General features: G+C 42.1%; 1 protein-coding gene across 1 annotated transcript in view; it reads right to left on the bottom strand.

Moving 5' to 3' along the window:
• Window positions 1-10,065: 10,065 nt before the first annotated feature.
• The window catches only part of SLC49A3 (solute carrier family 49 member 3), a 45,677-nt gene continuing 30,456 nt past the window's right edge, over window positions 10,066-25,286 (bottom strand). Inside the window, exons 9-10 of the mRNA XM_063455342.1 lie at window positions 13,767-13,879; window positions 10,066-11,779 (exon numbers count right to left, since the gene is read on the bottom strand). Of these exons, the coding sequence (XP_063311412.1) occupies window positions 11,640-11,779; window positions 13,767-13,879 (253 nt within the window). The 3' untranslated portion in view covers window positions 10,066-11,639. The remainder of the gene's footprint in view (window positions 11,780-13,766; window positions 13,880-25,286) is intronic.

Here is a 25,286-nt window from a genome sequence, read left to right as displayed (position 1 = left end):
CTGGTTGTAGTCCGGTCACGTGATCGCTTCCGGGTCCGCCCTCCAATGACGTCCGTGTGACGCGTTTCGCCCGCCTCCACAGGCTTCTTCCAACAACGTCATGGGGTTCCAGTCTTGTTTTTAAGTTCATAGTGCCGCCCTCCTCTCACCCCATTGGCTGGGGGGCGTGGTTTCGCACGATCTTTTTTTCTCTCAATCATTCAATTACACAATTGTAAACTTCATAGACTTAACCCCTTCCAGCAACTACACTAAATCGATTATATTCAGTGCCACATATTAAAGAGACAGAATCATCAAAGTGATATTAATCACAGTTATTTCAAATACATACATAGATCATATCTAAATTATTCCACATAGTAATTCTACAGGGCTTTATCAAAGAGACATCTGCGAGTTTATACCCACCACATCCAAAGTAAGGGTTTTTAACCTATTTTATACAATAAACCTAATTGTGATACTATTCAATTGGGGGTCCTGCCCTTCTTCCTTTTACACACAGCACAACAGAATCATCAGTGAGCATATCCTCCTGACTACCCTGCAGTGTGGGAATATCCCCTCTCCCAAGGAGCATTTCAAACCCAGAGCCAGGGGTGATAGGGCTCTGGGACATGTGAGTTTTTTATACATATAACTCCTTTTCCCTTTAATACCTCCTGTTTGTTGGTTAAACAATTTGTTTTGTTAATGAATATTTATTGCAGACACTCTCTCTGTATCAGTTTTGCGCTGATTTTTTGTAATCGCCTCAGTTTTCGTTAACATATTTAAAATGTTTGGAAATGGGTTCTGTGTAGACACACATAATCAAACAAGTTCCTGAATAGAAGGCAGTGCTTTGCTCAGTAGAGTCCTTTTATATGCAAAATCATCTCGACTTGTTTGTTGTCCAGTTGGGAGTGTTAACTTGTAAAGCATGAACAACCAATCACTATATTCCTGTACAGACTGTCCATGTCCATTTCTTTGAAAACAGTTTGCAAATGAAGCATGGACATTTGTCTCCTCCATACCTGGGGCTTTTAAGATTTCATTTGAGAGCAGATCTTTGTTTCTGGGCTCTATAAACACTTCAGGGGGTAAACACACGCACACACACAGAAGCTCCCTCACTAGCACACACATAGACACACAGAAGCTCACTCACTAGCAGGTACACACAAGCACACAATCTCACTAGCAGGTACACATACACACAAGCTCACTCACTAGCACGCACAAACATACACAAACTCCCTCACTAGCAGATGCACGCACAAACATACACAAACTCCCTCACTAGCAGATGCGCGCACACATACACAAACTCCCTCACTAGCAGATGTGCGCACACACACACAGAAGCTCACTTACCAGCAGATGCGGGCGCACACGCACGCACGCTCACTCATTAGCAGACACACGCGCGCTCACTCATTAGCAGACACACACACACAAAGCTTACCTGGCACTGAAAGGTGAAGGTGTCATTGGCTGGCCTCTTCATTCCAACGAGGTCAGCAGTTTCCATGTGGAGGCGGGGCTTAAGTGCAGGGATGGGGCATGCAGCCTGATTTGCTGTAAATTGTGCTGGGAGACTGACAGGCAGAGTAATTGCGGGCGCACCAGCCGCCAGCTCCTCCCTCATTACTCTCTCGGACTGACACAGGCTGGCACAGGTTATGGGTGCTGGGTTATAGACATATTTTAAAGAACACTATAACGTTAGGAAGACAAACGTGTTCCTAACACTGTAGTTTTTATTTTACTGTATTAAAGAGACACTATAGTCTCCTAAACAACTTTATCTTAATGAAGCATTTTTTTTGTGTATAGTTTGTGCCCCTCATTGCTATAATACTCTGCCATTTAGGAGGTAAATCACATTTGTTTCTGTTTATGCAGCCTTAGCCACACCTCCCCTTTCTGTGACTGACACAGCCTGCATGAACACAAAATGGTTTCTCTTTCAATCAGATGTAACTTTCTTTGAAGGGACACTATAGCCCTTAGAACAACTACAGCTTATTGTAATTGTTCTGGTGAGTATAATAATTCCCTTCAGACATTTTGTAGTAAACACTGACTTTTCAGAGAAAATGCAATGTTTACATTACAACCTAGAGATACCTCCACTGGCCACTCCTCCAATGGCTAATAGAGGTGCTTCCTGGGGCGTGCAGCACTGACATTTAGTGTCTCCACCCTCTGGATGGAGACACAGAACGTTCCTCCTATAAATGCATTCATTTATAATATAGATGCATTGATTCAATTAATCTCTATGAGGAGATGCTGATATACCAGGGCCGTGTTTGGCTTGTACTGCCTCTGCCCCTGATCTGCCACCTTGACAGTCTTAGCCAATCCCATGCTTTCCTATGTGAAAGTATTGTGATTTGATATTGAGCAACACTTCTGATGATGCCAGACAAACCGACAGAGGGGAGGGGTTTCCTGACTCAACAGTGTTACCTTAAAGTTTTTATCTCCTGCTCTGTAAATAATTACATACAGAAGGCTCCTGCAGGTCTAGCAAGCTATTAACAGAGGAGGAAGTTTATAAAAATGATATTTATGAATGAATGAATTTATTTAAAGTAATTTTGGTTTTCTCATCTAGCTCAAAGAGTTAAAACATCACCATTTTAATTGGGGTGGGTGTCTTACACCTCTCATCCTAAAATTTAGAAATTCAAATATGTTTAGTAATCTACTATAAAGGTATGAAGGTGTGTACTACTATGATAATGCATAGTTGGTTTGTCTTTAAGTATTTCTATAATGGTCTTTTTCGTATAGCACATGTTAGGGGCTACTTTGAAAATGAGAGACTAATTTGTAATAATGAAGAGGAAATACCACTATCCAGACATCTTCTATTGAAAGATATTCCCAGCATAGGTAGCAGAATGTTTAATTACAACTTGCAAAATTTTCAATACGCGATGTGACTGTTGTCTTGGTGCTTCGCTCCACTCACATGAGCTTAGTGGAATGCTGTACTCACTATAACAGCATCTAATTAAAGTTGTTATAGTGCCCTCAGTAGTTCCCCCTTTCTTAGTGGCCCCAAATCACATAATTTTAGTAGTTAGACGTTTGGAGGCATGGCTTCTCTGGATAGGAGAGCCGGGCCCGTTAGTTCCTCGGTTGTCACACCAAGGCTTACCATGATGTTATGCGCACATGCACATGACTGCTGACTCCTTCGATCACCAAATCCGGTTACCCTTCCATTCCCAATAAGTAACGCAACACCATGTTAAGTGGGTAAGGGCAACGGCCACAGCTTTATTTAAAGCAGCATAACCAAATACTGTCAGCTGCTGGTTTTACCCAGCAGACAGGCAGGGCCGGTGCAAGGATTTTTGCCGCCCTAGGCAAAAGTAAAGTTTGCCGCCCCCCCCCGTGACATCACAATGCCCCACCCATATGACCTGTCATGTTAACGCTAGTGCTGCAGTGCCGCCGTGTTTACATTAAAAGGCCTGCAGGGACAGGCTATAGACACCATAACCACTATATCAAGCAGTGGTTCTGGGGACTATAGTGTTTCTTTAATGTGAGGTAAATTCGAGATTAGTGCCACGAATAATATACTAGATTGCCTACTTACAACCAGATGAGGATGATGATGGGCTCTAGCTGCAGTCTGGCTCCACTGGTCTGGTGTAGAACAGGATCTCTGGAGGCTGTTTGTAACTGTGGTCACAAAAATCAATGTTCTGGGAGAACGGGAAGCAGCTCCATTTATTTGGGGCCCTTTACACAGCTCAAGGTCTGGGTCCCAGGGTCCACCTTCATATTCCACCAATGAGTTTGTTCACAGGGGGTGGAGTGTCTAGGGGATGTCCTGATATGTGTGTAAGGAATGCATTGTGTGAATCTGTGTTTGTATGTGTAAGGGCTGCAAGGTGTGTTTCTGTGTATGTAAGGGATGAAGTGTGTGAGTGTGTAAGGGGTGCATTGAGTGTGTGTAAGGAATGCATTGTGTGTTTCTCTGTGTGTAAGGGATGCATTGTGTGTAAGGGTTGCATTGTGTGTGTAATGCATTGTGTGTTTTTCTGTGTGCAAGGGTTCATAGTCTTTGTGTGTAAGGGGTGCATTGTGTGTGTGATGGATGTCACTCTCTTCCCCCCCCCCCTCCCTCCCCTGTCACTCCCCTTCCCTCCCTGTCAATTTCTCTCTCCCCGTCAATTCCCCTCCCTGTCAAAGTCTTCCCCCCTGTCAATTTATTTCTCCCCCCCTGTTAGTTTCTTCCCCCACCTCCCTGTTAGTTTCTTTCTCCCCCCCTCCCCCCTCCCCCTGTCAGTTTCTTTCTCCCCCCTCCCCCCTGTCAGTTTCTTTCTCCCCCCTCCCCCCTGTCAGTTTCTTTCTCCCCCCTCCCCCGTCAGTTTCTTTCTCCCCCCCTCCCCCCTCCCCCTGTCAGTTTCTTTCTCCCCCCTCCCCCCTGTCAGTTTCTTTCTCCCCCCCTCCCCCCTCCCCCCTGTCAGTTTCTTTCTCCCCCCCCTCCCCCGGTCAGTTTCTTTCTCCCCCCCCTCCCCCTGTCAGTTTCTTTCTCCCCCTCCCCCCCTGTCAGTTTCTTTCTCCCCCCTCCCCCCCCTGTCAGTTTCTTTCTCCCCCCTCCCCCTCCCCCCTCCCCCTGTCAGTTTCTTTCTCCCCCTCCCCCTCCCCCCTCCCCCTGTCAGTTTCTTTCTCCCCCCTCCCCCTCCCCCTGTCAGTTTTTCTCCCCCCCTCCCCCTCCCCCTCCTCCTGTCAGTTTCTTTCCCCCCCTCCCCCTGTCAGTTTCTTTCTCCCCCCATCCCCCCTGTCAGTTTCTTTCTCCCCCATCCCCCTGTCAGTTTCTTTCTCCCCCCCTCCCCCCTGTCAGTTTCTTTCTCCCCCTGTCAGTTTCTTTCTCCCCCCTCCCCCTGTCAGTTTCTTCCCCCCCTCTCCCCGTCAGTTTCTTTCTCCCCCCTCTCCCCCTGTCAGTTTCTTCCTCCCCCCTCTCCCCCTGTCAGTTTCTTTCTCCCCTCTCCTTGTCAGTTTCTTTCTCCCCCCCTCCCCCTGTCAGTTTCTTTCTCCCCCCTCTCCCCCTGTCAGTTTCTTTCTCCCCCCCTCTCCCCGTCAGTTTCTTTCTCCCCCCTCTCCCCTGTCAGTTTCTTTCTCCCCCCACTCCCCCTGTCAGTTTCTTTCTCCCCCCTCTCCCCCTGTCAGTTTCTTTCTCCCCCCTCCCCCTGTCAGTTTCTTTCTCCCCCCCCTGTTTTTCTTTACCCTCCCTCCCTGTTTCTTTCTTTCCCCTCCCTCCCTCCCTGTTTCTTTCTTCCCCCTCCCTCCCTCCCTGTTTCTTTCTTCCCCCTCCCTCCCTCCCTGTTTCTTTCTTTCCCCTCCCTCCCTCCCTGTTTCTTTCTTCTCCCTCCCTCCCTCCCTCCCTCCCTGTTTCTTTATTCCCCCTCCCTCCCTCCCTCCCTGTTTCTTTCTTCACCCTCCCTCCCTCCCTCCCTGTTTCTTTCTTCCCCCTCCCTCCCTCCCTGTTTCTTTCTTCCCCCTCCCTCCCTCCCTGTTTCTTTCTTCTCCCTCCCTCCCTCCCTGTTTCTTTCTTCTCCCTCCCTCCCTCCCTCCCTGTTTCTTTCTTCTCCCTCCCTCCCTCCCTCCCTGTTTCTTTCTTCCCCCTCCCTCCCTCCCTCCCTGTTTCTTTCTTCCCCCTCCCTCCCTCCCTGTTTCTTTCTTCTCCCTCCCTCCCTCCCTGTTTCTTTCTTCTCCCTCCCTCCCTCCCTGTTTCTTTCTTCTCCCTCCCTCCCTGTTTCTTTCTTCCCCCTCCCTCCCTCCCTCCCTGTTTCTTTCTTCTCCCTCCCTCCCTCCCTCCCTCCCTGTTTCTTTCTTCTCCCTCCCTCCCTCCCTGTTTCTTTCTTCTCCCTCCCTCCCTCCCTGTTTCTTTCTTCCCCCTCCCTCCCTCCCTGTTTCTTTCTTCCCCCTCCCTCCCTCCGTTTCTTTCTTCCCCCTCCCTCCCTCCTTCCCTCCCTGTTTCTTTCTTCCCCCTCCCTCCCTCCCCTCCTTCCCTCCCTGTTTCTTTCTTCCCCCTCCCTCCCTCCCTCCCTGTTTCTTTCCCAGGTAAGAAGCACCAGCATGGATCTGCAGAACCAGCAGTATAACTAGTTCCGTCACATATCGATGAAGCGATCTCTCCAGATAAAATTGCTGCCAGCGCAACCCCCTGATCCCACACCACCTAACATTGACCTGGTGATGAGTAATCCGAAGATCCTGGTCATACGACCTCTGCTCTACCTGACAAGCTGCCCAATAAATAAAAGAATGCCCAAGGATCCAAACATATAGAGAATATCTAGCAATAAAGAAATCAACCGAACATTAACCATACCCAGGAACCTATAAAAACACCTATTAAAGGCCGAACATACAATCGAAAACCTGCTCATTCCCACTGACCCAGCAGCCAAATGGAAGAGGCTGACAGACCTAACCTGCTTGCCAGCAGAGTCAGACCGATGCAGAATAAATGAGTTGAATAACCACTATCATTTTTTTGGGGGGGGGGGGGGGGGGGAGTCCACTCCTAGCAAGCGCAATACAGTATAATCCACTCCAAACGAGCGCAACACCAATATAGTGAATAGATAATAACCCATATGAATGCACTGGAACGTATCTCCAATTATGGACGCTGCCCTCAATGGCGTCCTCTCCCCAAGGAATGTAATCCTTGGATGCCGACATCGGGTGGGGATTTCACCTCTTAAAACAACGGACGGCTGGGTGAGCCCCACCACAGTGGGAACATTCATGCTTAAACCTACAACTGCTGTGCCCTCTGCAGTGGCTCTCGTTAAAGAGCCAACAGATGCCCTTCTTGTGACCCACCTATGCTCCTCCGGAAGTGCCAGCGGCCGACGGAAAGTAAGAACCTGCTGGACGACAGGGATTAATGAGAAGCAACCATAGGTTTCTGTCTTGCACACGCCTAACCACTGTATTTTTTTTTATTTTTTTTATTTTTTATTTTAACTGCTGGTCGTATTTAAACCAGCATTGCCCCCCTGTACACCTTATAAGCCCCCCAAATCAAGTCCAGATGCAAAAAAAACAGTGATGGGGCCTTTTCCGGAAACCTAGCTGATAGGATGCAACCAATTCCCTAAGGTATGGGGGATCTGCTTACCTTTTCGTCCTCAGCTGCCTCACACCGACGCAGTCTATCCGCCTACTCCTTGTCAAATGGTACCAAGGATAGTAGGTCCACATACACACCCTTAAGTATATTTTCTCTCACCTCCAAAAACACATGTAACCCCAGGGGTGCAATGTCACAGTACTCCCCTCACTTGTACCTGAAGGGGGAGCCCCAAAGGGAAGCGCTGAGCCCTGCGCATGTCCGCTGCCCCAACGTTCCCTGCAGGCACCAACCGGCTAAGCGCAGCAATTACACCAATTCTCCTTGACCCTCTCCCACTAGCCCTGAGTCTACCCCTAACTCCTGCAAGCGCGAGCGCACTCCAACTCATGGTTCAGGAGAAGGGGTCTCTCTATCCCAGGCTCCAATTCCGGTCCTTCTTGTGTGAGGGTTCTGCAGTCTGCCTACCTGCTGTTCCACCAGTGGAGCGGAGGCTCACACCCCAGGGAGTTCCAGTCCGTCCATGCCAGGCATGTGGAGGGGAATCCTGCGTCCCTCCCTGGTGCTCCTTGGCCTCCGGTCCAGAAGCTGGTGAGACCCTCCACCAGCACGTCACCACCTGCTGGCATGCCCCACTTTCCAGGAGCCAGCTGTGCTTCTCCTCCGATTCCCGAGTCCAAGGAGCTCTGGGAATTCCAGATTCCGCGGGGGGCTGTGACATTTGCAGACGTCGCGTATGCGCCCCCCGAGTTCCGGCGAGAGGCGCTCCGCCTCTTCCTGCATGCGGCCACACACGCCGACATCACTTCCACAGCCACCGGAAGAGGAGGGTGAGGACTGTGGGACCTCACCTCGCCTCCGGCGCCATCTTGGGGACCGCCATCTTGCCGCCCAGGCCCAGCCCGGCCACCTTGACTTCCGCAGCACCTGCTGCCATTCCTCCGCCTCGCGCTGCCCGCATCCTGCCGCCTGGAGCAAGCCTCACTCGGCCCCGGACCCTTTTGTGGTACTCCGACCCTGGACCTCCGCACTGGACTAGGGGACAGTCTGGAATGCAGTCTGGAACGGTGGGCCCGATGTCCACTCCTGGTGTACACTTCCTGCACCGGCCCCGCCTAAGCAGCCTGCTCGCCCTGGGCACTGTGGAGCAGCGAGTTGAAGGATTCAGCCCCATGGGTCCTCTGGAAGGCCTGCAATAGGGTAAGCAAGGCCTCTCTAGACACAGCAGGGGTGTGGGCCATCCTGTACTCCCAGTAGAAGGTAAAAGTAATTTCAGTAATTTCTGTCTTTTTTTTTAAGGAGAAACGGCACTGCCAGGTTTCCTCAGGGAGGGAAACTCAATTTAATAAAGTCATTTTTACAGAGACTGCCAGAGGAAAGACACTGCCAGGCTCCCTCAGCATTGTTCACCAGTAGTCTGGTAATTTTTCCCAGAATTCCATGCTTTCAACTGTAAAACCAACTGTATCCTTTTGGTTGCTATGCCAACCCCTCAGGGCAGCAGTCATGCTCCTCCCTCCCTATTCGCTCCGGGGGTTGGCCTGTACCGTCATGGTCTATTGTGGAGAATCATAGCATGCACTATGACAAGAGAATTATTGGCAGATTTTGGCAAGTGACGCGCATGCGCTTTTTGTTCCCAGTGTTCCTCTACGAATTGGATCAGATTGTCATCCTGGAGGCATGTGAGGCGGAATGGGCAGCAGTTCTGAGGGAGGCACTGGAAAAAAGGTAAGTACATTTTTTTAAATGCATTTTATTTTCCAGTGCATGAGGGGGGGCAATAATTACCTAGGAATATTGAGGCTTTAGGGTTCGGAATAAAGTCACGTATTCCTAATGCTACAGTGTCCCTTTACTCATCATCCAGAGTCAGTCTTATAGCCAATTCTGTATAGAGAATACATATAATAGATTGCAATGACTTTCCAGGTGTTGAAAACATGGGGATATAGGTGAGAGCATTTCATGTGTGTGTAGGACGGGCTAGATTAGAAGAGTTCTTCGAATTTTAAGGCTAATGTTCATGGATTAGTTTAGTAAAGAGAACGGAACAATTTTATGTCAGACTTCAGTTTAGAAAAGTTTCCTCATTTGTTGAAAGATTATTTAAAAAAAAAAAAAAAAAGAAATCCACACCTTACTTTAATTGTAAAGTTTATTAGAAAAACTTGGAAAATCACATATTATTGATTGCAATGTCCTGTTTATTTTTTTTTTGACACACATAAAATTAGAGTGCTAAAATTGTAAACCTTTGATTTATGTGTTTTTAACAAAATAAACCTTTTTAGTTGGAGATAAATCAAACCACGAATCTCACACAAACCCATAAAAGTTGATAACGTTTAGGTCCAAGCACTATTATAAAATAAACACCACATTTAACAGTTGTAAATTTTTACTCTTATTAAGACAGTCATTTGGCATGTGATGAAGTGAGGGTATATACGTTGTATACTACTGGTTTTAGGACAGTAAGACTTTTAAGTGAGGGAAAACTGAATCAGACATATGTTTAACTCTCATCTTATAGCAACATGAAAGTCCAAGACAACTGAACAAAAACTTTTTTTTTTTTCTTGGAAAAAAGTTTTTGTAACAAAACATACAAATTTTAAATTGAGAAAGAAGAAAATAAAAATATATTAAAAGACAAGGAAATAAAATAAACATTTTAGAATGTTTAAAGTATTTGTCAGCACAGAATCAAACAAAATAAGGGAGATGTTGTATTAAGTGACATAATCAACATGTCACCCTGAAGGCACTAGAATGTACACCATACAAAAATACAATCAACAACAAAGACATAAAGTAAACATTTAAGAATCTCACATTGAAAGTGTTTGTCAGTACAGAATCAAACAAAATGAGGTTGTATTAATTGACAATATCTTGCATATGAGATATTAGAATGTACATCAGAACATGAATTTGCATACAATAACAGAATCAAAAACTGGGGTTTAAAGGTCAGAGGGCAGACACTATAAACCGTATGGAGGTGGGTTACAGTGGAAGAGCACGTCTTTAGATAAAGAGAAAAGGTGCCAGGGCCATCACTGAACTCTCTGGGGATCACCTCCCTAAGTTGTGCGTTTTGTGCATATACTCCAAACAGGGCAGCCACATAAGGCGCATTACTCCACTGCCCGGGAAAGCCAGATACGCAATCTCTAGCATTAACTGCACCTATCTAGAGAGAGAATCAAAAGGAGCAGGGAGAGAAGAAATCCCTGCAGAGTACCATTCCCGATTATAACCAGTCTAGAGAGAACTCCATTGACTCGTACACAGGCCACTACTGAATACCTACCAACAAAGAAGTGAAACCCTTGACCCTGCCACAACAGAAAATGATACGTACATAAACAAAAGTATTAATATGCTGAGCAACTGCTGGTAGATGAGGAAATAGGGAAGATATGAAATAATCATTTAGGTGTAGAAACCTCAAATTTGGGGCTTCTCTTATTTAGTCCCTTTAGAGTTTAAGCCTCTATCTGAAATAATTAAATACATAACCAGGTAAATCATTTTTTTATACGTATTTAAAGCTGGTTTAGCTGCCTATTAATAATAATTATTACACAAGTGCAAATTTACTCAAGGTACAGCATTGTGTACAATTTTAAAAATATATATTATCTAAGATGATTTTTAGCTACTCACGTGATCTTTGTACTTCTCAAACAACATTACTGCATTGGGATGAGACGTACAACGATATAAATGCTCCCAGGAAACCAGGAGTCTATAAGGACTTTATTACAATCTTGTTTCTACAGGGTGGGCGAAAATTTAGGGTAAGGTTGAAGAGTCAATAATTGTTTTATTTATTTTTATTAATTAACCAAGTTCAATGATATTGCATACAATGAATGCTTAATGTATAGAGATTTGTTTGACTATGTACAGAAGATGACATCTTTTAAATGAGCTCCATTTTTGCTGCATAGCAAAGTCAGGCTCTTTCAATTGCATTGTTCATAACCTTAGTTAATGTTTGCTGCTCTAGTGCTCGAATTTCTGCTGGTAACTTCCTGCAAGGCCACTCACCTCCAGAAGGTGCATTTGAAAGGGTGCAATTGGTGCTGATGAAATATCCGTGCATTTTCTGTACCCGAGAAAAGACAGTTTTGCTTATTGACGAAGCCATTTAAATGAAAGCTTGAACTTCGCAACTGGTTTCCGACCATGTTACTTCCGATTACCAGCTACTGCTACCAGCCTCTTCACTAGTGCAAAAAAGGTAACAAAAGCTAACTCCTTATACATGTTATGGGGAACATACATGTATGGAATTACTCAAGGAGGCATGAAGAGTGTTTTTGGGTGTTAGAAAAATGCATATTTGCTGTGTAGCCAGAAATCCTTGCAGACTGGTTAGAAATAAAGGTCTAGATAATAATTGCACATATGCCTAATGTAAATGATTTAAAAAATATATTACACATCATCCCATAATATGACACTTTGTAACTGGCCTAGTAAAAAGCAGTATTGCATAAAAACATGACTCTATAAACAGACATTAAGAACTTGCTACACCAGGGATTTCTTCATTATCCGTAGACTTTCCTTCCAATTGTAATCGTTTGTAGTCCGTATGAAAGAAGATGACAAAGACACAAGATCCCAAGCTGCCCAAGCCAGCCATAACCAATGTGGAAACTGTTGGAAAATACACAAAAACAGCATTCTTTAGATTAACTGGTAACTTTCTCAGAATCCTATTCTATAAATATATTGTAACAAGCTCATAGCCTCTTTCTCACTAAATAAGGTAATTCTGGAATATGATTAGGCCCTGTTTGCATAGAACTTGTTAGACCCACCTTGTCTTGCTTTTTGTGGGGTTCATATTTAAAGTGGCACTGGCATGCTGCACTTACCTTTCCCCAATCGATTCCTCTTCTCTCCCTCTGTCAGGATCTGTTCTTCATTTCTATCTGCTCTAGTTTTCTTTAAAACATAAGACAACGTTCTTTGGAGGTTTCCTAAGCCTGACCAGCTATGACCAGCTGAAGAGCAAAGTGTGCTTCATTTCTGGTGGTCAGAGCAATTTTCCCCACAATTCTCATCTTTGATCCGTGATCTTGCGATGCTTCCTGTCAGTATTTCCGAACGTCCTGTCATTTAGACAGAACGCCGGCCAAACTACCGAATTTCGATCTAACAGAATGAGAACAGTTTGTTCATTCATGCTAGGATGCATTTCGGGACTTTGTTTGGATCGGAATTTCATTTGAATGTCCTCTCGCCGGCCCCCACCCCTAAGCGGTGAGTGGGGCCCTAAATGAAAATGGGGGGGACCTTTTGTCTCCCCCGGCCTCCACCCATGAGAGGCGGGGGGGGGGCCCTTAATGAAAATTTCCCCAAGCCCCTAGTAACCCCCGCACCCAAAAAAAAATTAATAAACCCCTACCTACCCCCCTCACCCTAAATATAGTTAGGAGGGGGAACAATAAAACTAAATCCCTATAAATAAAAAATAACTTGCCATTTGATGTCTTTTTTCTAAAATCTTATTTTTTCAATGCTAAAAAAGGCCAAATAAAAGTCCATAATGCCCGTCGGACTTTGAAAATAAAATTAAAAACACGAGCAAAAAAAAAAAAAAAAAATACAACTAAAAGAAAAAAAAGGTAACAGGTAAATGAAGAGACTGACAGGTAAGTCTCTAAATTTACCTGTCACAGCACTCTGATTGGTTGGCTTGAAATCCAACCAGAGTGCTCTGTGTCATTTTACACAGCGTGGGAAAGTACTTTGGAATTTCCCCATGCTGTGTAATTTGACTCATAACTCTCTGGTTGTTTGGGGAAAGGTAAGTTTGGCATGACAGTGCCTCTTTAAGGTTTTATGTATTAAAATCTTAGTAGTACCAAGCTTATGACCTAGTTGGGAAAAAAAAGGGAAAGATATATATGGGTATTTTCTTTTTCAGTGTTAGCAATTTTGTACCCTAATTTTTCAACTCCTTTGCCAACTCAACATAACTCATTATGCAGGAATTATATACCTAAATCATATAGTCTGCATACAGTAAAATACTAAATAAAAAACGTCTAATAACATTATTATAAAGCAGTACCACCATGTTTGGTTTGCCCTTGTTATAGTTACATAGGTTAGGCTGAAAAGAGACATGCATCCATCAAGATGTTGTGATTGTTAATATTTCCTATTATACAAATGTCTATCTTTCTGTATTTACATCGACAATAAAAAAGCAGGCCCTGCTACACCTTGCCTTATTTTATTACAGCAACTAAAACCTCCCATGGGGAATCACAAGTACTTGTATAAAAAATGCTCTGAGACATATGCCCACCTCTTTCAGGGCCCTGTTCGTTATATTCTGAGATGTGTTAATACGTATATGCTTTCATGTTTATAGCTCCAATCATAAAACATTAATGGAGCTATAGGTACCCTTGGCTAGGTCAGTTTGGTTTACTATCTGCTTGGGCAGCGGAGTGTCCATTTAAATTTCAATAGTCAATAGTTAAATAACCAGCACTGAAATGAGTACCACTTGCAATTCAATGAATAGACCCCAAAGTAGAATGAAATCTAAACTTGTATTAAACATGTATGTATAATCGTTCTGTAGAATAAACACATACATGTTCCGAAGTGGATGTTAATAACTTACCTGACCAGTCAGATATCTCAATCTGGCCCTCACCACATGAAGATAATGAAGAGGCAGCAACTGTTCTGGTGAGACTTTGTAAGAGCAGCATGTAGATCAAGCTCTGGATCTGACTAGTTTGGGAATAAAACACATTTCAGTCACTCCACATTGCCGCACTATGCTTGTTTAACCACTAGCTTTACATATATGAGACAACAGAATGTTTATGGACTAGTGATGTGGTTTATCTGCCTGATACAAGGTACCCAACATTCTGCATATGTTATGACTGTAACTGCAGATGAAACACATGGGTCTGATCACCAAACGCAACCTGTATTAATAAATGCTGTCTGGGTCTGTCCTTTGCCTTCCCCATCATTATGATTTGGGGAGTGCTTATGAAAAGTGCACAAATCACCAAAACATTTTTATTTTTAACTGGATCACAGTCTTTTTTTGTTGGTTGTCTTTTTTTTTGTTTGTTTATTTATTGTACAAGTGTTACGAGTGGTGGTGTTTTTTTTTTTTAAGTTTCTATGAAATATTGTTATTTATAATTGTGTTTGGATGATAGTGGTGATGTTTTGGTTTGTTAGAGTAAAGTAGAAAAAAAATCATACTGTTAAAAAGATTTAGTTTAGATAGTCCCTTCAATTCTGTAGTTTTCACTTGTGTGGATACTCAGGCAGTAAGTAAGTTTATTTATTGTGGCCGAGGAGACATATTATTACAGTTATTGCAACTATACAAAGAGTGCAAAAATTGAATTTAAACTTAAGAAAAAAACTACAGAAAGTGCATGGCTGTGGTGGTATTGCTGCATATATAACACAGATTGTGCAGTTAATTAAGTGTTCTTGCATAGCAAGACCACTTACTGTTATCTCACATATATATTATTAAGTGTTCTTGCATAGCAAGACCACTTAATGTTATCTCACATATATATTATTATTAAGTGTTCTTGCATAGCAAGACCACTTAATGTTATCTCAAATATATATTATTAAGTGTTCTTGCATAGCAAGACCACTTAATGTTATCTCACATATATATTATTATTAAGTGTTCTTGCAAAGCAAGACCACTTAATGTTATCTCACATATATATTATTATTCTTATTATTCTTATTATAGCCAAATTTGCCACCCTAACTCCTCCCACAGTTTTTACACTACATAGACAAAAATATACCAAAACATGCAGATTGTTCCCGATCGGATTGCTATTACTTTGTGGAACGTTTCGCCGAATGGTTCACGGAATATCGTCGTTCTTGTGGCGAAATTTGTCCCATAGGAATGAATGGCAAAGCTAGAGTGGGAGCTGGCAAAAGCTGAAAAATCAGGACATGATTTCTAAACTGCCACCACTCCCTCATTTTCAGGCCCACCTACACAAATCTTATATCAAAACGTTCAGCTATCCCTGCTGCCACTAGAAATGTCCACAGCTAAGCCATAATCCTGATAGTTTTCACAATATAACCATTTGTTTGCAACTCACGCCTTCCATTGACATTCATTGAAACTCCACTCTGCAAAGCTCACATTTGAAGGGCAATTTCTAAACTGCGACTGTGCCTTCATTGTTAATATCTCAGAGACATACTATACATCAAAATGTAGGTCTGGGTCTTGTGATTCTCACAATATAAAGCTCTTCACTGTAGGAATTATAGTTTTTAAAATACGACCGTTTGAAGATGGCAACCGCCAAAATACTCTGACCTGTGCAAGGCTGCAGCAGCAAGTGATGTCATAGACAAAGCCTTTTACACCTGCTAATTTTTTATAACTGTATGTTTTAATGTAACTGTGAAGCACTTTGGGCAACAACATTGCAATTAAATGTGCTATATAAATAAATACTAACAGTTACTCCGCCCACTCTAGTTGTAGACTACTGATGGAGGCAAGAACACTTCACACAATTTCCCCAGAAATTGTAGCTTTTCTAGTTATTATTATTCTTATTATAGCCAAATTTGCCACCCTAACTCCTCCCACAGTTTTTACACTACATAGACAAAAATATACCAAAACGTGCAGATTGTTCCCGATCGGATTGCTATTACTTTGTGGAACGTTTCGCCGAATGGTTCTCGGAATATCGTCGTTCTTGTGGCAACATTTTTCCCATAGGAATGAATGGCAAAGCTAGAGTGGGAGCTGGCAAAAGCTGAAAAATCAGGACATGATTTCTAAACTGCCACCACTCCCTCATTTTCAGGCCCACCTACACAAATCTTATATCAAAACGTTCAGCTATCCCTGCTGCCACTAGAAATGTCCACGGCTAAGCCATAGTCCTGATAGTTTTCACAATATGACCATTTGTTTGCAACTCACGCCTTCCATTGACATTCATTGAAACTCTACTCTGCAAAGCTCACATTTGAAGGGCATTTTCTAAACTGCGACTGTGCCTTCATTGTTAATATCTCAGAGACATACTATACACCAAAATGTAGGTCTGGGTCTTGTGATTCTCACAATATAAAGCTCTTCACTGTAGGATTTATAGTTTTTAAAATACGACCGTTTGAAGATGGCAACTGCCAAAATACTCTGACCTGTGCAAAGCTGCAGCAGCAAGTGATGTCATAGACAAAGCCTTTTTCACACCTGCTAATGTTTTTATAAATGTATGTTTTAATGTAACTGTGCAACAACGTTGCAATTAAAAGTGCTATATAAATGATAACAGTTACTCCGCCCACTCCAGTTGTAAACTACTGGTGGAGGCAAGAAAACTTCACACAATTTCCCCAGAAATTGTAGCTTTTCTAGTTATTATTATTCTTATTATAGCCAAATTTGCCACCCTAACTCCTCCCACAGTTTTTACACTACATAGACAAAAATATACCAAAACGTGCAGATTGTTCCCGATCGGATTGCTATTACTTTGTGGAACGTTTCGGCGAACGGTTCTCGGAATATCGTCATTCTTGTGGCGAAATTTGTCCCATAGGAATGAATGGCAAAGCTAGAGTGGGAGCTGGCAAAAGCTGAAAAATCAGGACATGATTTCTAAACTGCCACCACTCCCTCATTTTCAGGCCCACCTACACAAATCTTATATCAAAACGTTGAGCTATCCCTGCTGCCACTAGAAATGCCCACGGCTAAGCCATAGTCCTGATAGTTTTCACAATATGACCATTTGTTTGGAACTCACGCCTTCCATTGACATTCATTGAAACTCCACTCTGCAAAGCTCACATTTGAAGGGCAATTTCTAAACTGCGACTGTGCCTTCATTGTTAATATCTCAGAGACATACTATACATCAAAATGTAGGTCTGGGTCTTGTGATTCTCACAATATAAAGCTCTTCGCTGTAGGATTTATAGTTTAACAAATATGACCGTTTGAAGATGGCAACCGCAAAAATACTCTGACCTGTGCCAGGCTGCAGCAGCAAGTGATGTCATAGACAAAGCCTTTTACACCTGCTAATGTTTTTATAACTGTATGTTTTAATGTAACTGTGAAGCACTTTGGGCAACAACATTGCAATTAAATGTGCTATATAAATAAATAATAACAGTTACTCCGCCCACTCCAGTTGTAGACTACTGGTGGAGGCAAGAACACTTCACAATTTCCCCAGAAATTGTAGCTTTTCTAGTTATTAAGTGTTCTTGCATAGCAAGACCACTTAATGTTATCTCACATATATATTATTAAGTGTTCTTGCATAGCAAGACCACTTAATGTTATCTCACATATATATTATTATTATTATTCTTATTATTCTTATTATAGCCAAATTTGCCACCCTAACTCCTCCCACAGTTTTTACACTACATAGACCAAAATTTACCAAAACGTGCAGATTGTTCCCGATCGCGTTGCTATTACTTTGTGGAACGTTTTGCCGAATGGTTCACGGAATATCGTTGTTCTTGTGGCGAAATTTGTCCCATAGGAATGAATGGCAAAGCTAGAGTGGGAGCTGGCAAAAGCTGAAAAATCAGGACATGATTTCTAAACTGCCACCACTCCCTCATTTTCAGGCCCACCTATACAAATCTTATATCAAAACGTTCAGCTATCCCTGCTGCCACTAAAAATACCCACGACTAAGCCATAGTCCTTATAGTTTTCAAGATATGACCATTTGTTTGCAACTCACGCCGTCCATTGACATTTATTGAAACTCCACTCTGCAAAGCTCACATTTGAAGGGCAATTTCTAAACTGCGACTGTGCCTTCATTATTAATATCTCAGAGACATACTATGCATCAAAATGTAGGTCTGGGTCTTGTGATTCTCACAATATAAAGCTCTTCGCTGTAGAATTTATAGTTTTTAAAATACAACCGTTTGAAGATGGCAACCGCGGAAAAACTCTGGCCTGTGCAAGGCTGCAGCAGCAAGTGATGTCATAGACAGGGCCTGCTAATGTTTTTATAAATGTATGTTTTAATGTAACTGTGAAGCACTTTGGGCAACAACATTGCAATTAAATGTGCTATATAAATAAATAATAACAGTTACTCCGCCCACTCCAGTTGTAGACTACTGATGGAGGCAAGAACACTTCACACAATTTCCCCAGAAATTGTAGCTTTTCTAGTTATTATTATTATTCTTATTATAGCCAAATTTGCCACCCTAACTCCTCCCACAGTTTTTACACTACATAGACAAAAATATACCAAAACGTGCAGATTGTTCCCGATCGGATTGCTATTACTTTGTGGAACGTTTCGCCGAATGGTTCACGGAATATCGTTGTTCTTGTGGCGAAATTTGTCCCATAGGAATGAATGGCAAAGCTAGAGTGGGAGCTGGCAAAAGCTGAAAAATCAGGACATGATTTCTAAACTGCCACCACTCCCTCATTTTCAGGCCCACCTACACAAATCTTATATCAAAACGTTCAGCTATCCCTGCTGCCACTAAAAATGTCCACAGCTAAGCCATAGTCCTGATAGTTTTCACAATATGACCATTTGTTTGCAACTCACGCCTTCCATTGACATTCATTGAAACTCCACTCTGCAAAGCTCACATTTGAAGGGCAATCTCTAAACTGCGACTGTGCCTTCATTGTTAATATCTCAGAGACATACTATACATCAAAATGTAGGTCTGGGTCTTGTGATTCTCACAATATAAAGCTCTTCACTGTAGGATTTTTAGTTTTTAAAATACGACCGTTTGAAGATGGCAACCGCCAAAATACTCTGACCTGTGCAAGGCTGCAGCAGCAAGTGATGTCATAGACAAAGCCTTTTACACCTGCTAATTTTTTATAACTGTATGTTTTAATGTAACTGTGAAGCACTTTGGGCAACAACATTGCAATTAAATGTGCTATATAAATAAATACTAACAGTTACTCCGCCCACTCTAGTTGTAGACTACTGATGGAGGCAAGAACACTTCACACAATTTCCCCAGAAATTGTAGCTTTTCTAGTTCTTATTATTCTTATTATAGCCAAATTTGCCACCCTAACTCCTCCCACAGTTTTTACACTACATAGACAAAAATATACCAAAACGTGCAGATTGTTCCCGATCGGATTGCTATTACTTTGTGGAACGTTTCGCCGAATGGTTCACGGAATATCGTCGTTCTTGTGGCGAAATTTGTCCCATAGGAATGAATGGCAAAGCTAGAGTGGGAGCTGGCAAAAGCTGAAAAATCAGGACATGATTTCTAAACTGCCACCACTCCCTCATTTTCAGGCCCACCTACACAAATCTAATATCAAAACGTTCAGCTATCCCTGCTGCCACTAGAAATGTCCACGGCTAAGCCATAGTCCTGATAGTTTTCACAATATGACCATTTGTTTGCAACTCACGCCTTCCATTGACATTCATTGAAACTCCACTCTGCAAAGCTCACATTTGAAGGGCAATTTCTAAACTGCGACTGTGCCTTCATTGTTAATATCTCAGAGACATACTATACATCAAAATGTAGGTCTGGGTCTTGTGATTCTCACAATATAAAGCTCTTCACTGTAGGATTTATAGTTTTTAAAATACGACCGTTTGAAGATGGCAACCGCCAAAATACTCTGACCTGTGCAAGGCTGCAGCAGCAAGTGATGTCATAGACAAAGCCTTTTACACCTGCTAATTTTTTATAACTGTATGTTTTAATGTAACTGTGAAGCACTTTGGGCAACAACATTGCAATTAAATGTGCTATATAAATAAATACTAACAGTTACTCCGCCCACTCTAGTTGTAGACTACTGATGGAGGCAAGAACACTTCACACAATTTCCCCAGAAATTGTAGCTTTTCTAGTTATTATTATTCTTATTATAGCCAAATTTGCCACCCTAACTCCTCCCACAGTTTTTACACTACATAGCCGAAAATTTACCAAAACGTGCAGATTGTTCCCGATCGGATTGCTATTACTTTGTAGAACATTTCGCCGAATGGTTCACGGAATATCGTCGTTCTTGTGGCAAAATTTGTCCCATAGGAATGAATGGCAAAGCTAGAGTGGGAGCTGGCAAAAGCTGAAAAATCAGGACATGATTTCTAAACTGCCACCACTCCCTCATTTTCAGGCCCACCTACACAAATCTTATATCAAAACGTTCAGCTATCCCTGCTGCCACTAAAAATGTCCACAGCTAAGTCGTATTCCTTATAGTTTTCACAATATGACCATTTGTTTGCAACTCACGCAGTCCATTGACATTCATTGAAACTCCACTCTGCAAAGCTCACATTTGAAGGGCAATTTCTAAACTGCGACTGTGCCTTCATTGTTAATATCTCAGAGACATACTATACACCAAAATGTAGGTCTGGGTCTTGTGATTCTCACAATATAAAGCTCTTCACTGTAGGATTTATAGTTTTTAAAATACGACCGTTTGAAGATGGCAACTGCCAAAATACTCTGACCTGTGCAAAGCTGCAGCAGCAAGTGATGTCATAGACAAAGCCTTTTTTACACCTGTTAATGTTTTTATAAATGTATGTTTTAATGTAACTGTGCAACAACGTTGCAATTAAAAGTGCTATATAAATGATAACAGTTACTCCGCCCACTCCAGTTGTAAACTACTGGTGGAGGCAAGAACACTTCACACAATTTCCCCAGAAATTGTAGCTTTTCTAGTTATTATTATTCTTATTATAGCCAAATTTGCCACCCTAACTCCTCCCACAGTTTTTACACTACATAGACAAAAATTTACCAAAACGTGCAGATTGTTCCCGATCGCGTTGCTATTACTTTGTGGAACGTTTCGCTGAATGGTTCTCGGAATATCGTCATTCTTGTGGCGAAATTTGTCCCATAGGAATGAATGGCAAAGCTAGAGTGGGAGCTGGCAAAAGCTGAAAAATCAGGACATGATTTCTAAACTGCCACCACTCCCTCATTTTCAAGCCCACCTACACAAATCTTATATCAAAACGTTCAGCTATCCCTGCTGCCACTAAAAATGTCCACAGCTAAGCCATAGTCCTGATTGTTTTCGCAATATGACCATTTGTTTGCAACTCACGCAGTCCATTGACATTCATTGAAACTCCACTCTGCAAAGCTCACATTTGAAGGGCAATTTCTAAACTGCGACTGTGCCTTCCTTGTTAATATCTCAGAGACATACTATACATCAAAATGTAGGTCTGGGTCTTGTGATTCTCACAATATAAAGCTCTTCACTGTAGGATTTATAGTTTTTAAAATACGACCGTTTGAATATGGCAACCGCCAAAATACTCTGACCTGTGCAAGGCTGCAGCAGCAAGTGATGTCATAGACAAAGCCTTTTACACCTGCTAATTTTTTATAACTGTATGTTTTAATGTAACTGTGAAGCACTTTGGGCAACAACATTGCAATTAAATGTGCTATATAAATAAATACTAACAGTTACTCCGCCCACTCTAGTTGTAGACTACTGATGGAGGCAAGAACACTTCACACAATTTCCCCAGAAATTGTAGCTTTTCTAGTTATTATTATTATTCTTATTATAGCCAAATTTGCCACCCTAACTCCTCCCACAGTTTTTACACTACATAGACAAAAATATACCAAAACGTGCAGATTGTTCCCGATCGGATTGCTATTACTTTGTGGAACGTTTCGCCGAATGGTTCACGGAATATCGTCGTTCTTGTGGCGAAATTTGTCCCATAGGAATGAATGGCAAAGCTAGAGTGGGAGCTGGCAAAAGCTGAAAAATCAGGACATGATTTCTAAACTGCCACCACTCCCTCATTTTCAGGCCCACCTACACAAATCTTATATCAAAACGTTCAGCTATCCCTGCTGCCACTAAAAATGTCCACAGCTAAGCCATAGTCCTGATAGTTTTCACAATATGACCATTTGTTTGCAACTCACGCCTTCCATTGACATTCATTGAAACTCCACTCTGCAAAGCTCACATTTGAAGGGCAATTTCTAAACTGCGACTGTGCCTTCATTGTTAATATCTCAGAGACATACTATACATCAAAATGTAGGTCTGGGTCTTGTGATTCTCACAATATAAAGCTCTTCACTGTAGGATTTTTAGTTTTTAAAATACGACCGTTTGAAGATGGCAACCGCCAAAATACTCTGACCTGTGCAAGGCTGCAGCAGCAAGTGATGTCATAGACAAAGCCTTTTACACCTGCTAATTTTTTATAACTGTATGTTTTAATGTAACTGTGAAGCACTTTGGGCAACAACATTGCAATTAAATGTGCTATATAAATAAATACTAACAGTTACTCCGCCCACTCTAGTTGTAGACTACTGATGGAGGCAAGAACACTTCACACAATTTCCCCAGAAATTGTAGCTTTTCTAGTTCTTATTATTCTTATTATAGCCAAATTTGCCACCCTAACTCCTCCCACAGTTTTTACACTACATAGACAAAAATATACCAAAACGTGCAGATTGTTCCCGATCGGATTGCTATTACTTTGTGGAACGTTTCGGCGAATGGTTCTCGGAATATCGTCGTTCTTGTGGCAAAATTTGTCCCATAGGAATGAATGGCAAAGCTAGAGTGGGAGCTGGCAAAAGCTGAAAAATCAGGACATGATTTCTAAACTGCCACCACTCGCTCATTTTCAAGCCCATCTACACAAATCTTATATCAAAACGTTCAGCTATCCCTGCTGCCACTAAAAATGTCCACAGCTAAGCCATAGTCCTAATAGTTTTCACAATATGACCATTTGTTTGCAACTCACGCCATCCATTGACATTCATTGAAACTCCACTCTGCAAAGCTCACATTTGAAGGGCAATTTCTAAACTGCGATTGTGCCTTCATTGTTAATATTTCAGAGACATACTATACATCAAAATGTAGGTCTGGGTCTTGTGATTCTCACAATATAAAGCTCTTCACTGTAGGATTTATAGTTTTTAAAATACGACCGTTTGAAGATGGCAACCGCAAAAATACTCTGACCTGTGCAAGGCTGCAGCAGCAAGTGATGTCATAGACAGGGCCTTTTGCACCTGCTAATGGTTTGTATAACTGTATGTTTTAATGTAACTGTGAAGCACTTTGGGCAACAATGTTGCAATTAAATGTGCTATATAAATGATAACAGTTACTCCGCCCACTCCAGTTGTAGACTATGGTGGAGGCAAGAACACTTCACACAATTTCCCCAGAAATTGTAGCTTTTCTAGTTATTATTATTATAGCCAAATTTGCCACCCTAACTCCTCCCACAGTTTTTACACTACATAGACAAAAATATACCAAAACGTGCAGGTTGTTCCCGATCGGATTGCTATTACTTTGTGGAACGTTTCGCCGAATGGTTCTCGGAATATCGTCATTCTTGTGGTGAAATTTGTCCCATAGGAATGAATGGCAAAGCTAGAGTGGGAGCTGGCAAAAGCTGAAAAATCAGGACATGATTTCTAAACTGCCACCACTCGCTCATTTTCAAGCCCATCTACACAAATCTTATATCAAAACGTTCAGCTATCCCTGCTGCCACTAAAAATGTCCACAGCTAAGCCATAGTCCTAATAGTTTTCACAATATGACCATTTGTTTGCAACTCACGCCATCCATTGACATTCATTGAAACTCCACTCTGCAAAGCTCACATTTGAAGGGCAATTTCTAAACTGCGATTGTGCCTTCATTGTTAATATTTCAGAGACATACTATACATCAAAATGTAGGTCTGGGTCTTGTGATTCTCACAATATAAAGCTCTTCACTGTAGGATTTATAGTTTTTAAAATACGACCGTTTGAAGATGGCAACCGCAAAAATACTCTGACCTGTGCAAGGCTGCAGCAGCAAGTGATGTCATAGACAGGGCCTTTTGCACCTGCTAATGGTTTGTATAACTGTATGTTTTAATGTAACTGTGAAGCACTTTGGGCAACAATGTTGCAATTAAATGTGCTATATAAATGATAACAGTTACTCCGCCCACTCCAGTTGTAGACTATGGTGGAGGCAAGAACACTTCACACAATTTCCCCAGAAATTGTAGCTTTTCTAGTTATTATTATTATAGCCAAATTTGCCACCCTAACTCCTCCCACAGTTTTTACACTACATAGACAAAAATATACCAAAACGTGCAGGTTGTTCCCGATCGGATTGCTATTACTTTGTGGAACGTTTCGCCGAATGGTTCTCGGAATATCGTCATTCTTGTGGTGAAATTTGTCCCATAGGAATGAATGGCAAAGCTAGAGTGGGAGCTGGCAAAAGCAGAAAAATCAGGACATGATTTCTAAACTGCCACCACTCCCTCATTTTCAGGCCCACCTACACAAATCTTATATCAAAATGTTCAGCTATCCCTGCTGCCACTAAAAATGTCCACAGCTAAGCCATAGTCCTGATAGTTTTCAAAATATGACCATTTGTTTGCAACTCACGCCTTCCATTGACATTCATTGAAACTCCACTCTGCAAAGCTCACATTTGAAGGGCAATTTCTAAACTGCGACTGTGCCTTCATTGTTAATATCTCAGAGACATACTATACACCAAAATGTAGGTCTGGGTCTTGTGATTCTCACAATATAAAGCTCTTCACTGTAGGATTTATAGTTTTTAAAATACGACCGTTTGAAGATGGCAACTGCCAAAATACTCTGACCTGTGCAAAGCTGCAGCAGCAAGTGATGTCATAGACAAAGCCTTTTTTACACCTGTTAATGTTTTTATAAATGTATGTTTTAATGTAACTGTGCAACAACGTTGCAATTAAAAGTGCTATATAAATGATAACAGTTACTCCGCCCACTCCAGTTGTAAACTACTGGTGGAGGCAAGAACACTTCACACAATTTCCCCAGAAATTGTAGCTTTTCTAGTTATTATTATTCTTATTATAGCCAAATTTGCCACCCTAACTCCTCCCACAGTTTTTACACTACATAGACAAAAATTTACCAAAACGTGCAGATTGTTCCCGATCGCGTTGCTATTACTTTGTGGAACGTTTCGCTGAATGGTTCTCGGAATATCGTCATTCTTGTGGCGAAATTTGTCCCATAGGAATGAATGGCAAAGCTAGAGTGGGAGCTGGCAAAAGCT

The sequence above is a fragment of the Pelobates fuscus genome, chromosome 5 (genome assembly GCF_036172605.1).
Source record: "Pelobates fuscus isolate aPelFus1 chromosome 5, aPelFus1.pri, whole genome shotgun sequence".
Taxonomy (NCBI): domain Eukaryota; kingdom Metazoa; phylum Chordata; class Amphibia; order Anura; family Pelobatidae; genus Pelobates; species Pelobates fuscus.
Note: the sequence above shows the minus strand (reverse complement) of the source record. Positions and strands in the feature narration are given on the sequence as shown.